The sequence below is a fragment of the Canis lupus genome, chromosome 28, assembly GCF_011100685.1.
Source record: "Canis lupus familiaris isolate Mischka breed German Shepherd chromosome 28, alternate assembly UU_Cfam_GSD_1.0, whole genome shotgun sequence".
Lineage (NCBI taxonomy): Eukaryota > Metazoa > Chordata > Mammalia > Carnivora > Canidae > Canis > Canis lupus.
Window position 1 is genome coordinate 27,993,240 of NC_049249.1, and position 14,486 is coordinate 28,007,725.

General features: G+C 54.6%; 1 protein-coding gene across 1 annotated transcript; it reads left to right on the top strand.

The window, feature by feature from the left end:
- The first annotated feature begins 214 nt into the window (after window positions 1-214).
- KCNK18 (potassium two pore domain channel subfamily K member 18) lies at window positions 215-13,303 on the top strand. Its single transcript, XM_038577979.1, has 3 exons — window positions 215-434; window positions 3,075-3,203; window positions 11,352-13,303. Exons 1-3 carry the CDS (start codon window positions 215-217, stop codon window positions 12,146-12,148), a joined length of 1,146 nt encoding a protein of 381 aa, XP_038433907.1. The 3' UTR covers window positions 12,149-13,303.
- The last annotated feature ends 1,183 nt before the right edge of the window (window positions 13,304-14,486 follow it).

Genomic DNA, 14,486 nt, shown 5'->3' on the forward strand with positions numbered 1-14,486 from the left:
TTGGGGTGCTGGGGGGCGCCATCTAAGTAACTGAACATGATGAGAACCGGCTGTTTCCCAGTCCTTGGGGAAGCACACGCACCATCCACTTAGTGCTGGAGCCTGGCCATTCTCTGGGCACTCCCATTCCTCCCCCTGTCCCTCCTCCTCCTGCTGCTGGGGCCCGCTCCTGCCTCTTCCACCAGTTCCTCCTGTGCTGAGCGCTCCTGGGAGGATGGAGGCTGAGGGGCCACCCCCGGGCAGGAGGTGCTTTCAGGAGGCCCTGGAGAAGCTTTTCCCTCGCCTCTGCTTCCTCTGCTCCCTGGTGACCTATGCGCTGCTGGGTGCTGCCCTCTTCTCGGCCATCGAGGGTGGCCAGAAATTGGGGCCAAACGACCCAGATTTTGAGGAGTTCTTGGAGGAGCTCTGTGGCATCTTGAAATGCAACAGAACAGGTAGGTGGCTCACCTGGGCGGAGCGGGCCCTTTCTCTGTGGGTGGAGGCAGCCCCCAGGGAGCAGAGGGCCATCTTGCAGGAGGCTGGTGAGGTTTGGGGGGTGTCTGGGAGCCTTCAGCTTATATCCTCCTCATTCCTATGTGGGACCTTAGGCAAACAACTTCTCTCTGAGCCTCAGCCTTCTCCTCCGTAAAATAGGGAGAACAACAGCCTGCTAGTGTTGCTATGAAGAATGTAGGGAAAGCACTGAGCACCCAGTAAGTGCTCTGGAAGGACCAGAGCACTTCCCTTCCCTTTGCCTCAGCTCCCAGCCTCACCCAGACCAGCAGTCTCTGAGGAGGTTGGATTGCCGGAGATTTGGTGATGATGACTGGGGGACATGGGTGACCAGATTTGGGGTTGGGGGGTCCTAGGCTGGTCCTCTGGATTAGGCCTGCCTGGCCTCATGACTCATTTTATAGGAACTAGGATTCAAGGAACAATCAAACTGGGCTTGGGCCTTTGCTCCCCAATGGGCTGTGTGATCTGAGGCAGAGCTGTTACCCTCCCTGGACCTCAGTGTGCTGGACGGCGGGGGCCCGCAGTCTCAGGCCTGCCAATCATAGGGACTTGTGGGAGCAGATAAAGGACATGAAGCCTCTTGAAAGGCACAAGCACTTTACCTAGGTCCTTACCATGTTTCATGTGTCTTTAGTCACTTATTTTTTTCCCAAGGCTCGCAAATCTGTACTTAACAGAGCAAAATAAAAATATAGAGAGTTAATAAAAGACAAAGGAAAAACAGACTCTACAAGTGAGGGGAAGGATGCCCCTGGTGTGACAGGTCCTCAGCTGGGCTGCTCATCGCTCCTCCCATGGGCCCAACCTTGCTTCTCAGGCAGCTTCTTTCAGTTGAGGCTGGCTGGTCACAGGATGCCACTTATCTCCTCCTTGGAAGGTCCGACTCCTTCTCTCTGCATCTGTACCAGACAAACGTCTCCTTGGTGCCGACCCAGGAGAAGCCCTCTGCCATCACCACCACCACCACCACCAGGACTCTGAGCCATCCCGGCTCTGATGGCAACAAGTTCAGACCTTCCCAAACCTGGCCACACATCAGAATCCTCCAGGGAGCTTGTCTGAAATACACATTTCCAGGCTCTTCTCCAAACCCTCTTAATCAAGATTTCTGGGGCTGTGTTAGGAATTTTATTTTTAAAGTTCCCCAGGTGATTCTGATGCACAGAACACTATGAGAATGCAGAGCTGATCCAAATCCATTTTTTTTAAAGATTTTATTTATTTATTCATGATAGACACACACAGAGAGAGAAGCAGAGACACAGGCAGAGGGAGAAGCAGGCTCCCCGCAGGGAGCCTGATGCGGGATTTGATCCCGGGACTCCAGGATCACGCCCTGGGCCAAAGGCAGGCACTAAACCACTGAGCCACCCAGGGATCCCTCCAACCCCATTTTGATTTTGTTTTTGTTTTTAAATAATGTCTACGCCCCACGTGGGGCTCGAACTCACAACTCTGAGATCAAGAGTTACATGCTCTTCTGAATGAGCCAGTCAGGTACCTCTCCAACCCCATTTTCTACTGATTTTTGTTGGAGATTAAGATGCTCAGTAGGTGCCAGGTCAGTAAGTGCAGACCCTGGGCCGAACAAGTTCATGCGATATCTCACTTAATCCTCACACCAACCAGAGGGGCCAGTATGAATTGACCCCTTTCACAGGTTAGGAAACAGAGGCTCCGGGAGTTAAGCAACTGACCAAGGTCACAAACTACAAAGTGGAGCCAAGGATTCCACCCCAGGCTTTTGAACTCCAGAGCCCACTTTTCACCACCATGTCACGCTGCCTTCCTGATGGGGAAACAGGCTCAGAAAGAAGCATCTTGTCTATGGCTGCGGGAGCTACCCAGGGTCAGAGCTGGGTCTAGACTGAACTCCCAGGTCGGTGCCCATTCACATGAGCAGTGACCTCCCGCTGTGTGCCAGAGTCTCAGGATGGCTTCTGAGGTCCCAAAGCCCACTGGCCACCCAGGCCAACAGAATTATTTGGGACCTGCCCTGAGGAACCAGAGCCCCGATCCTGCTCTGTTGGCCCGGGGTCAGATGTTTTGAAAGCCAGGGCTTCCCAGAAATCCTCAGGCGCCTCGGTGCTCACATATCCCAGTATAAGTACCAAATTCCATCAGGCTTAATGACCTCCGGGAGTGGGTATGGTTTGTAACTATATAAGAGCTTACATTTCTTAAGGACCCATTTTGCTTTCAATTCTCAAGAACTCCAGTGGGGATGAGAGAGACTGAGCAAAAGCTAGAATGCCCCTTTGCAAAGTGAAAGACACAGAGGCCCAGAAATTTCAGAATGCGCCCCCTCCTAAGGCCGCACAGAGATTTTGTGGCTGAGCTTGAGGGGACCCCCGTGGGCCTCTCCCTTAGGTGCTCATCTCATGGGGGATGTGGCCTCATAATCCCTGCAGGCACCAAAGGCAGGACCTAAGGGCAGAGACATGCAAAAGCAGAGCCAGGTTTTGGCATCGAGGGACACAAGGCAGGGGACATGCTGGTCCCTGGGGAAGACCCCTGCACGCGGTGGGACCTGCCTTCAGCAAAGCCCTCTCCTTCACACTGGTCCTCTCTTTCCCCAGTTGAAGAAGGCAGGAAACAGGACCTCGGGACGCTGCTGCAGAAGGTGAAGCCCCACTGGGTTAGCAGTTTTTCAGACTGGTCCTTCCTGAGCTCGCTCTTTTTCTGCTGCACGGTGATCAGCACGGTGGGTAAGTCCAAGGGCAAGGGCGGGCTGGGAGAGAGACCTGCAGGAGAGAGAGGGAGGAGGGGGAGGCCGGGGCCCCTTGGTGGGGATGTGGAACGTTCGATTCACTTGGTCAGGCAATGGCGACGAAGTGCTGACCCTGCGCTGCGTCTGCTGTGCCGAGTGGCCACTGCTCCCTCCTAGGGGGATACGGCAGGGAGCAGGACTGCTGCTGGCTCCTAAGGGGGGAGCTCCTGCTGCTGGGAATTTGGGAAGCGTGCCGTCCTTGAGGTGGGTGCAGCCCCTTGCCCGGGTGTAGACCCCATTGAGCAAGGGGTAGGCTGCATTTCAGCCCCCTCTTGCCCCTTGGCTGAATGCTCTTGTACGAAACACCTCTTGCCAATGGCACCTGCCAGCACAGGCTCTTGTGCAAGAGAGAAGTACTCAGGAAACCGAATGTGGTCAGCCTGTGATGTATCCCAGAGTATTGTGGGAGCACAGAGTAGGGGCGGCTGCCCCAGGCGTGGGGTGGTTCTTAAGTGGTAAGAACGTTGTAAGGGCTCCCTGGAGGGGTTGACAGCCATGCTGAGTCAGACAGGGGGAGCAGGAGTCACCGTGGGGGCCTGTGGGCATGAAGAGGACCCTCCAGGCCAAGAAGTCAGCATGGACAAAGGCCCAGCAGCAAAAGGAATGGCAGGCATTGTAAGGAGGTTAATTAGGGGTGAAGAGAGGTGGGGGGGAGTGGGGGGCCCAGTCCTGGGGAGGCCTGCTAGCTGGGCTAAGGAGGCTGGTCTCATCCTGATGGCAGTGGGGAGTGTCTGGAGGGTTGTAAGCAAGGGAAGAACACGGTAGCTCAGCGTTCCAGAAAGATCACCCCAGCTGTAGTGTGGAGGTGGACCAGACAGGGGGAGACTGGCAGCACGGAGAGCAGTAGGGGGGGTTTGTGTGGCAGTCGACATGAGCACTGATGGCCATGGCCTCACCCAGGACAACGGTCATGAGGACGGAGAAGAGGGCTGGACTGGAGGGAAGACTTGCAGGAAAGTCTGCAGTGGTTGGGCACCCGGGAGATGAGGAAAACACCACAGTCTTTGCTGGGCGGGCTCGGCAGGCCGCAGGGAGGGTGGTAGCGATGCTGGGCCTGGGGATGGAAGTGATGCTTCAGGGCCAGTCGAGGTCAAGGCTCCCATGGAGCTTCCAAGCGGAGATGCCCAGCACTGCTGGAAATGGGGGTCGGGGCTCAGGGCCATGGGCAGGGTTGGGGCGATGGGTTTCAGAGTCACCAGCATATAGATGGCAAGAGACTCCCAGGGAGTGGAGGTGAGCACGGGGGGGGGGGGGGGGGGGGCATGGTGTGGAGAGGGAGCACGGTGTGCCAGAGCAGGCCTGGGAGCACCAACAGTGATGTGAGGGAGGAGGAAGGGCTGCGGTGGTAACGGGAACTAACAGTTACTCCAGGGCTGTACCAAGCTGCCTCCTTTATTTTTTTATTTTAAAGATTATTTATTTATGTATTCGTGAGAGACACGGGGGTGGGGGGCGGGGGGCGAGAGACAGAGACACAGTCAGAGGGAGAAGCAGACTCCGTGCAGGGAGCCCGACGTGGGACTCGATCCCAGGACTCCAAGATCACACCCTGGGCTGAAGGCGGCGGTAACCCGGGCTGGCCAAGCTGCCTCCCTGAAAGTTCACAGAGGTCTTATGAATCAGGTGGGGAGCCTGAGCCCAGAGAAGCGCTGCTGGGGGCCAAGGGCATGCAGTGAGTAGAGCTGGTGCCCACCTGAGACTCCGGATCCAGTGCTCTTTCCCAAAGTAGCCTACCAGCCTTGCAGGTCTGGGGGTGCAGCAGGGACCCTGCCTGGTCCTGTGCAGGGAGCCCCAGGGAGAGCCTGCTGAGCCTGGGGGCAGGGGGTGCTCAGATTCCCAGGGAGTCCTTTGTCTGGCGGGAGTTGATGCCCCTGCCTGGAAGGAAAGGCACCTGGGGAGGAGGAGCCAGCCTTACTCCACTCCCTGCACTTCCTACATGTGTCTTCAGCCCCCAAACAAAGGAAAGATTCCTTATGTGCAAGTCATTGGCCCAGGGCAGTCCTTCCAGAGCCCAGGGTAGAGGGGACGGTGTGGGGCAGAGCTGCCCCCTACAGTGACCGATTGCTCATGTAAAGGGGGCCACAGACCCTCTTCTCGGTGGCCACACAAACCGTGGGCTTCTGGGTGACAGAGCAGAGAACAGATAGGAGAGAGGGGGGACGTGACATGAGCAACAGCCTCTAGAGCTATGGGGATGGGGCCGTCCTTGCCCTTGGGCACCGTGTCCTTGGGCCAGCCTCTGAGGATGCTCTAGTAACTATCAGCCCCTGGCTTCCCTCGGTGATGGTACAGCAGGTGGGGCCAGGTCGGAGGGGCCATGCCAGGGCTGACAGGAGTCTCCCCTGCTGGGGACAGGGTCACAGGAGTGGAGGTGGCCACAGCTCAGGAGCTCCTGAGTCAGCATCCCCACCAGGAGCGTGGCCCATGGCTTAGCCCCTGCCTCTCTGGGCCAGTGAAAAGGCCTGGATCCCCATCTTCATTCAAGAGAGCACCAATTCCTGAGGCGGACAGGCCTACGAGGGTCACAGAGCTCCGGCTGTGGCTTGGATGCTCATGCTGAGGTTCCCTCACACTGTGTGTGTGTGTGTGTGTGTGTGTGTGTGTTTGTGTGAGCACGCTGGCCAGCTGTGGACTCTGGAGGCTGGCCACCTTGGGTCGGCTATGTGACCGCCACAGAGCAATGTGGCCTGTCTGAGCCTCGCTCCTCATCTGTAACACCTCCCCGGCCTTCAGATCAGTGTGAGGGTAGATGTAAGAGGCAACCAGGATCCTCGCCCCTGCCGCTAGTGGAAAATCCAACCCAAGTGGCCCAAACTGTAGGGAAAACGTGTTCCTTCCTGGGTAAGAAATCCAGTGGGGATAGCTCTAGGGCTGGTCAATGTGCAGCTCAGCCGTGGCACTGAGCATCAAGTTCCCTCCGTCCTGCTCAGCAGGGTACCAGTGTCCACTCCCATCTGGGTAGAACTGCATCTCATAGAGAGAGGCGGGGGCGGGGGGGGGGGGGCTGGCCATCACCATCAGCAAAGAAACCCTTCCTAGAAACCTCCACCCCTAAGCCAGCCCTGGCAAGGGGATTAGATCGCCAGGATGACTTAGACCAATTGGATCCCTCTCTAAACCAGGTGGGGGAGCAATGGTACCCCAGGAGAGATGAAGGGAATGGTTGCTGGGGGTGCAACCAGTGTCTGTTGCAACAGGCTTCGCAAATGGGCACATGTTTGTGCCCCCACGTGGGTTCTTTCAGAGCCGGTCTCTCCCCCTACCTTGCCTCTCCAGCAGGGACTGGTAACGGGCAGGCAGCAAGATGTCCACTAGCTACTGGAGAACTCAGCGCTTGCCAGCATTGGGCATGGTGTCCACAGGCCTTATATGCATTATTTTACCTAATCCTCATGACACGACAACCCTACAGGGTAGGTGCTGTGACATTTAGCAGCAAGCTGAGGCTTCTGGAGAAGGAAGTCACTGCCAGCAAGGCAGAGGCAGGGCACAGCTGCCCTTTTCAGGGATACCCACACTCAATGGGACAATAGTCACGGGGAAGCAGCAGCCCCAAGGAAGATAGTGGAGGTGAGCAAAGGGGTTCAGTCTGTTTTCCTTTTCCTCAAGAACTTCAGGGGACTGATCTAATGCAGGCTTTCTCAGCTGCCACTGTGGGCATCTTGAGCCAGATGACTCTCCCCGGTGGGGGCTGTCCTGTGCATCGTAGGATGAGTAGCAGCATCCCTGGCCTCTACCCCCCAGAGGCTCCCACCTCTTCCCCTACTGTCTCCACATTGCTAAATGTCCCCTGGGGGGCAAACATTGCCCCCGTTGAAAACTGATCGAATGCTGTGGTCCCTCGACCCGTGGCATGAGCATCACCTGAGAACTTGTTAGAAATGAGAGTTAATTCTCAGGCCCCATCCTAGACCCACCGAGTCAGAAACTATGGATGTGGGGCCCGGGAATCTGTATTTAGCAAGTGCTCCAGGTGATGCTGGTGCAGGCTAAAGTCTACGAAGCACCGACCCGACGCGAGGGTTCTCAGCCCTGGCTGCACATTGCAATCATCTGGCTATTTTTTAAAAGCTCCCAAGCCTGGACCCTGTGGCAATCAAGTCAGAATCTCCAGGGACAGACCCAGGCTTCAGCATTTTTCAGAGCCCTCCAGGTGATTCTAATGGGAGTCCGGGCTGTGAACCACTGATCTAATGGAAACCCATTATCTTGGTTTAAATCCCAAGAAAACGATGCTACTATCAAATCAATTAGGACATCATGCCGTCCAGTAATTACAATGGAAGAGGATGTTGGGGAGGTTCTCCACTCTCTGTAATCAATAATAGTGTTTAAAGTGCTTCCTGCCCTAATCTCTGGGTCACCCTTAATGCGCCTGGTCTTGATGCTGATAAAGGGACACCTGGCAGGCATGAGGTTGGTCAATCCCCAGTCATTTCCAACTGGGTCAATCTCTTTGGATTAGAAGGTAAAGGGCAAGGGGGCACCTGGGTGTGGTTCAGTCCATTAAAGCTTTGGACTCTTGATCTCAGCTCCGGTCTTGATCTCAGGGTCATGAGTTCAAGCCCCACACTGAGCTCCATGCTGGGCGTGGAGCCTACTTAAAAGAAAGGAAGTAAAGTGCATGGGCTATTAAATACAGCCTGAGTGGAGTGGACCATATTGGAATGTAAGAATACATTATAAGCAATGATAGGATTTTCCGTTATGCATTTCAGCGTTCAATAATTAGTACAGTTGATACAATTTCCTTCATAGGGGCCATGTGCTCTCTGAGATTTGCTTCCTCGATGCATTTTCTGGACTATAGCATATCCCCTGGACTCTAAACATGTTCCACCTAGAGGCAGCCACGTCTAATTTAAATCCACTAAACTCACCTTTGCCAAGGAGGACACTGGGGTGGAACATGTATGGGGCAAGTCTTTTTTTTTTTTTTAATTTTATTTATTTATTTCATGAGAGACACACATGTTGGGGGGGTGCAGATAGAGGCAGAGGGAGAAGCAGGCTCCATGCAGGTAGCCTGACGTGGGACTCGATCCTGGGTCTCCAGGATCACGCCCTGGGCTGAAGGTGGTGCTAAACCGCTGAGCCACCTGGGCTGCCCAGGGCAAGTCTTTATTAAGGAGTGCACACCCTTGTCAGGGTGTGTTTGGGCTCTGTTATGCCAGATAGGTCACCTGACTTCTTGTTCCTTGTCCATTGAACATGTTAACAATGGTGGTTGCCGGCATTGGGATTTCACTAGGAAGGGGATTTTCACCCTACAAGGCACTTTATTCTAGAAATGTGATGTTCTTTTCCTTAAAATAGGTCTGACCCCAGGATCCAGTCCTGGAAGCTGAACGGTTTCTACTGTGGAGCTTCTCCTGACTGTCCTGGGGGTACATAAGAATCAGGGGGTTTATTCACCATCTAAAAAAGAAGGTGGTCCCCATCTATGAGCTCTTGTGGCTGCTGCTGACATCTAAGGACCGATGGCTCTGTGGGGCCCATGACCAGCTTTGGCACAGGAACCCTTGCTGACACCCAGGGCCCGGGCTCCACCAGGACTGTGGCCAGGCCTCTCTGCGCTCCTGTCTCCCCAGGAGAGGCTCCAGGTGCCCTCCTCCCTCACCTCCCCGGCTCCAGAGAATCTTCCCACACCTTCCTTCATGGCCACAGTGCCCACCTGCCCCGTTTGCCTGGGACTGCCAGTTTTAGCACAGAAAGTCGGGTGATCTGGGAAGCACGTCAGCTCCAGGCAAACTGGGCGGATGGCTATTCTCCCCCAAGGCCCAGCTCTGTTGTTCTCTTCTCCACCTTTTCCTGAAAGTCCCCACCCCTGCCTTCATCTCCTCAGTGCCTCTGGGCTCTCTCTGAAGCCTGGACAAGGCGCTGAGGCCTCCTTGGCAACCCCCTCTCCTTGAGGGGAGGGCCGGAGCTGCTGGAGGCCCTCAGGGAACAGGGAAGGGAAACAGAGGCATTTGGAATCCTTGCCTCTGTCTCAGCAAGTCCTGCCCCATGAAACAAACCTGGCTCGCTGATGGGAGGGTTAGCCAGTGTGGCCCCTATTCCTGACCCCTGGTGCATCCTGTTGGATCCTCGCCACATCCTGCTGATGGTAGAAAGCTAAGGTCAAGGCCTTGCTTCCCTCTCAACTAGGAGTCCTAGAAGGCAGGACCTCTGCCTGTTTCTTGTTGTACCCCCAACCCCACCCACGAGTGCCTGGCATACAGTAGGTGCTCAATAATTGTGAATCCAGGACGGGTACCTTTGTTCTAGGAGCTCCAAGAACAGTCTGCTCCTTTATGTCCTGTTATTGGTCCCTGTCTGCCATAGCATAGTCGCTGGGGTGGTTATTTGATTCACATCTGCCTCTGCCACTACACCAGAAGCTCAGCGAGATGGGATAAGATACCACATCTGCTTCCCTCACCACTGTGTCCCCAGCGCATGCAGTAAGCGCTCAATATGCCCATGCGCTGTGAATGCACATTCTGCCACAGTATGGCGCCTCGTGGGATCAGCCAAGGGTGGCGTGGAGTGCTCTGGGCTGGATGCCAACTGATGAGACCCTTTGAGGTCCACAGCCCTCTCCCAGGACTCCGGTGAGGGTGGGCAACCTAGACACCTGCGTGCTCCTGGGACGCAGGGCCTGAGGCCAGAGTCTGCACAGGGGATTAGCGGTGGAGGAGGCTGGGGCTTAGCCAGCCTAGCAAGTGCCTTCAAATCAATTTACATAGTTGGCCTAGGGGTTTCCGTATTAATCATCTTGTATGACATCAAAAATTAAACACAGGCACTTAATACAAAAGCTTTTCCCTCATTTGGTTGAATTGACGGAGCTCGGTCTCTCCAGAAGATCCAGCTACCTGGGCTGCAGGGGTTGACGTCTCTCTGCCCCTGCCCTGCTGCTGACAGGAGGGACAGGGATGGGGTGATGGAAGGACGGAACCCCTGAAAAGCACAGAAGCCTCAGCCCAGCCCTCTCTTTGCTTGGCTGAGTGGTTCTTAAGGACTGCAACCTTCCACCCCCGTGGGTGCTCCTGGCCCCGTGGGGATCAATGCTGGCGTGGCCGCTGGGTGGTTCTCGGGGTTTGACTGCCAACTTCACTCTTTATCACTGAGTGCTCTTGGCCGGGGTGCTTCATTTCTCCGAGCCTCAGGTTCCCCACCTGTGAATGGTGGTAACCATGCCTGCCTATGCACGTTGGTTGATGCCAGCCCACGGTAAGTGCTACCGGCAGCTGCTTTCAGCTCCTGAGGGCAGGGACGCCAACACTGATCAGCTGCCCACTCTGGGTCAGGCCCGGGTCTCATGTAGTCCTTCCAGCTGGTCAATATACAAAGCAGGGATTGCCATCCCTATTTTACAGACAAGAAACTTGAAAATGTGAGCCAAAGTCAGGTAACGTTCTAGTAAATGGCAGGGCTGGGATTCGAACTCAGGTTCGTAAGATTGCAGATGCTGGGATCCCGACCACTTCACTAGCATTTGCGAACGTTTTCATCCAATCTCAGCCGCAGTGGCTCTGAGGGCAGCAATTGTTTCATTCCTTCCATCCTTCTACAATCCCTCACGCTATGCACACTGCTGTCCACTGTTGCCACATACTGACAGCCCATTCCGTAGGAAACAATAAACCAAGGAGGCCAGACGTCCCGGGGAGGACAAGGGTGGCTTCTTAAAAACAGGTGCCTTCGTGGAGGATGGAGGCAGACGTGGGTACGATGGCAAAGCCGTCCACAGCCTCTCCCCTGTAGTCATCCTGTCATGTGGATGCTTAGCAATTTTTCAGCAAAATGAAAAGCGATCAGCTCACTCCCAGCCATGCTTGTCCCCTGCCAAGGACATCTTGGGTCAAAGATCTGGCTATGAGCTGCTCCTTATCCTAAAGAGAAGCCGAGTTTCGCCTCCCACTCCCCCCACCAAAGCGAGCGCAATGCCAGATGGCAGATGAATGCTTTAAGATGAATATTTTCAAACACATTGTGTAAACCGTCCTACCAAGGAGGCGAAATGCCAGAGGGTCTCTTTCCAGCTTCTGGGGGGAAGGGGAAGAGCAGACACCACAATCCTGGGCTCTGTCCTCTTTTTCAGGTTACGGCCACATCTATCCTGTCACCAGGCTCGGCAAATACTTGTGCATGCTCTACGCCCTCTTCGGCATCCCCCTGATGTTCCTAGTCCTCACGGACATGGGTGACATCCTGGCCACCATCCTGTCCACGTCTTACAATCGGTTCCAAAAGCTGCCATTGTTCCCGCCTCACCTCCGTGAGTGGTGCTGTCGCTTGCTCTGCAGAAGGCCGGCCACCAAGCCCGTGGCCAAAGCTGTCCCGAGGATCGTCATAGATGCCCAAGAGCTTCCGGACGTCAAACCCGGCAGGTGTCCCTCGGCCCCGGGTGGCAACGCGGATCTGTTCGAGAGACTCCTTGCACGGGAGAAGCAGAACACGCTGCAACCGCCCCCGCAGGCCGTGCAGAGGAGTAACTCGTGTCCCGAGCTCGTGTCGGGGGGACTCTCCTACTCGATCATCAGCAACCTGGACGAGGTGGGACGGCAGGTGGAGAAGCTGGACGTCCCCCTCCCGGTCATCACCCTCCTTGTGTTCGCCTACATTTCCTGTGCAGCGGCCATCCTCCCCATGTGGGAGACGCAGCTGAACTTCGAGAACGCCTTCTATTTCTGCTTTGTCACACTGACCACCATTGGGTTCGGGGATACCGTTCTCAAACACCCCCACTTCTTCTTGTTCTTCTCCATTTACATCATCATTGGGATGGAGATCGTGTGCATCGCTTTCAAGCTGGTGCAGAACAGGCTGCTTCACCTCTACAAAAATCTCATGCTGTTCTTTGCAAAAGGGCTATTTTACCACCCTGTTAAAAAGTGAAATCTCCACCCTCTCCTGAGTGGCAGATGCCAGCTGAGCTGGTTTCCTCGCCTCGCCTTTTGGGGGCCAGGGTCGTTGGAACTGGTGACCCCGCCACCTGTCACCTGAGACCTTGGGGCTTAGAGATAAATCCTGCATGAAGGCTAATTTGGGTCTCGAGGCCCTGCAGAAACGTGGCCAATGCCTTTCGTATCAAGACATGAGACAAAAACTTTCACCATCCTCCAAAGCCCCATTAGTTGCCCTGTCTTCATTTTTGAAAAGCCCCACCTTATGTGGATGAAGCCACCCTATGGATGTCACAGCTTTTCTTGAGTTACGAGAAAAAAAATTACCTTTGCTTTTGCGATGTGCAGTTGCAGCTGGATTAAAATCTTCCCGAGAGGCTCCCTGTTCACCCCAGATGAAGCAGAGCTAGTCTGAACAACCTCTTTTCTTGAATGACTTCATGAACTTCTGCAAGGTTGGCCCAGGCCCAGGCCACGCTAAACACACGGAGGCCACGGTGGGATTGTCACCTGTGTTCACAGGGGCCTGGGGCATCTCGACCCCCGATTCTGTGTAGACCAGTGTTCTCGCTAAAGTGGCTCAGGACTGGCACCTCCCGAATGAGTAGGCATGTGCAAATGTTGATGCCTGGGTAGGTGGTGGGTACGGGAAAGGGTTGGCGCTCAGTGGGGGGATGTGCTCCTCAGCCGTTTCTGACCGAGTTGGCACGTGAATGAGCTGGTCTGTGTGGCGGATGCTGTCCATGCCCCACTCCCAGGCCCTGGGACTCCAGCTTGCCTTGCCCGAGGACTGTCCTCTGTCACTAAAGCATGGGCATGTGCAGAGCAGGCTAGAAGTGCCAAGGGTTTAGCGCTCCTGGGAGCACCCTTCCTATCAACAACTGACAGGACGAAGTAGATGGATGGTGCCCAACTGCTGGCCCCTCCCATGGGCTGACTCTGGATCATGTTCAGCACTGTCTCCCCGAGGTCTCCAGTGGAAGAGAGCCTCAGTTGCTCATCAGCATCCCCTGTCTTGGCCTCCTTCATCTTGGTCTCATTTCCCCATTTCTCTTGAGATCACCCCCAAATGACCCACTAGCACACAAATCCTTGTCTCAGAGTCACTCCTAGGAACCCCAGCCGGGGAGAGGATGTAACAAGTCAGTGTGTGAACATGCACGGAGTGGTCCAAGAGTCTTCCTATTTCTTCGGTCGGTTATAAGAAATGTCTTATTGGAGAGAATCAAAGTTTCTGGAAAGCTTCTTTGAGGGAATCTCGGAAATGGTGAACTTTACTCCAGGGTATAGCACAAAAAAATCACAAAAACCAATTAAAAGTGTTGGGAGGTTCCAATTAGAAAGGAAAGAAAGCAACTATCTTTTGAAGCTTCTCTGTTCTGCCTTAGGTTCAGGTCACCGCCAAGGGCCAGCTCTCACAGGGGTCTGGGGTCTTCCTTTCTGGATCTTTCCTCCTCCTCCTCACAACTCTTAGGCTCCTGCCCCTTCAACTCTTTAAGACCTACCTCAGGAAAGAGAATTGACGAGGCGTAAGCAAGAACCACTGAGAGGCATAAAGCACTGAAAGTGGGATTTCAGCCAGCAGCCACCAGGACTAGGGGTTTTGTGGGGTTTCTTGGCATCCCTGAAATCACAGCGGCCCAGGTGCAGCAAAGCCCCTTGAACCCAAAGGTCAATCCAGTGAGAACCACTCAAGAGCTCACAACGGGACCTCAGGGCTATTCAAGATTCATTCAATTCTACAAACATTCATGGAGTGATTGCTGCTTTCCTCTCAAAGAGGATTCCAAAGATGAATCAGGTACATGCTCAGAAGCACGGAGGTAATCACAGGTGGTTTCGAATCTCTCGGCCACGCCCTTCTGGCCAAGTCGGGCTCTCATGCAAACATGCAGTTTGTCAGGCGTATGTATTACACAAATTAAGTGTCATGATCATTTGCATATTGCACTTGCTCCAGGGTGTTCTTCTGTAGTTCTGGGGAAATGGCCCAGCATGCCTCCCTGCTCATCATCTCTTGAACCTATGCACCCCATATTCCAGCCACTTTGGGCTATTAACTTCTGCGTCCCCAGGTAGAAATGTGAATCTATTCCCCTAAAGCTTTGCTTGGGGGTTCTCAACCTCACCTGTACACCACTACCCAAGGGGCTTTGAAGAATTTACATGTCTCTCTCCCCTCTCCAGGGCATTCAGTCATGGGTGTGGGTGCTGGCTGGGTGAGTATTGGGTATTGGGGTGATCCAAGCGTGTGGTCAAAGTTGAGAACCAAGGCACTTCTCCCTTGGCCCGAATGCCCTTCTCCCTTCTAGGATAGATGACGACTTATC

What these genes read in the sequence shown, in the direction of transcription:
- KCNK18 (XM_038577979.1), top strand. Translation starts at nt 215, where the DNA reads ATGGAGGCTGAGGGGCCACCCCCGGGCAGGAGGTGCTTTCAGGAGGCC. An exon ending in CTTGAAATGCAACAGAACAG is followed by an intron (nt 435 to 3,074) that starts GTAGGTGGCTCA and finishes CTCTTTCCCCAG; the next exon opens with TTGAAGAAGGCAGGAAACAG. An exon ending in CACGGTGATCAGCACGGTGG is followed by an intron (nt 3,204 to 11,351) that starts GTAAGTCCAAGG and finishes CCTCTTTTTCAG; the next exon opens with GTTACGGCCACATCTATCCT.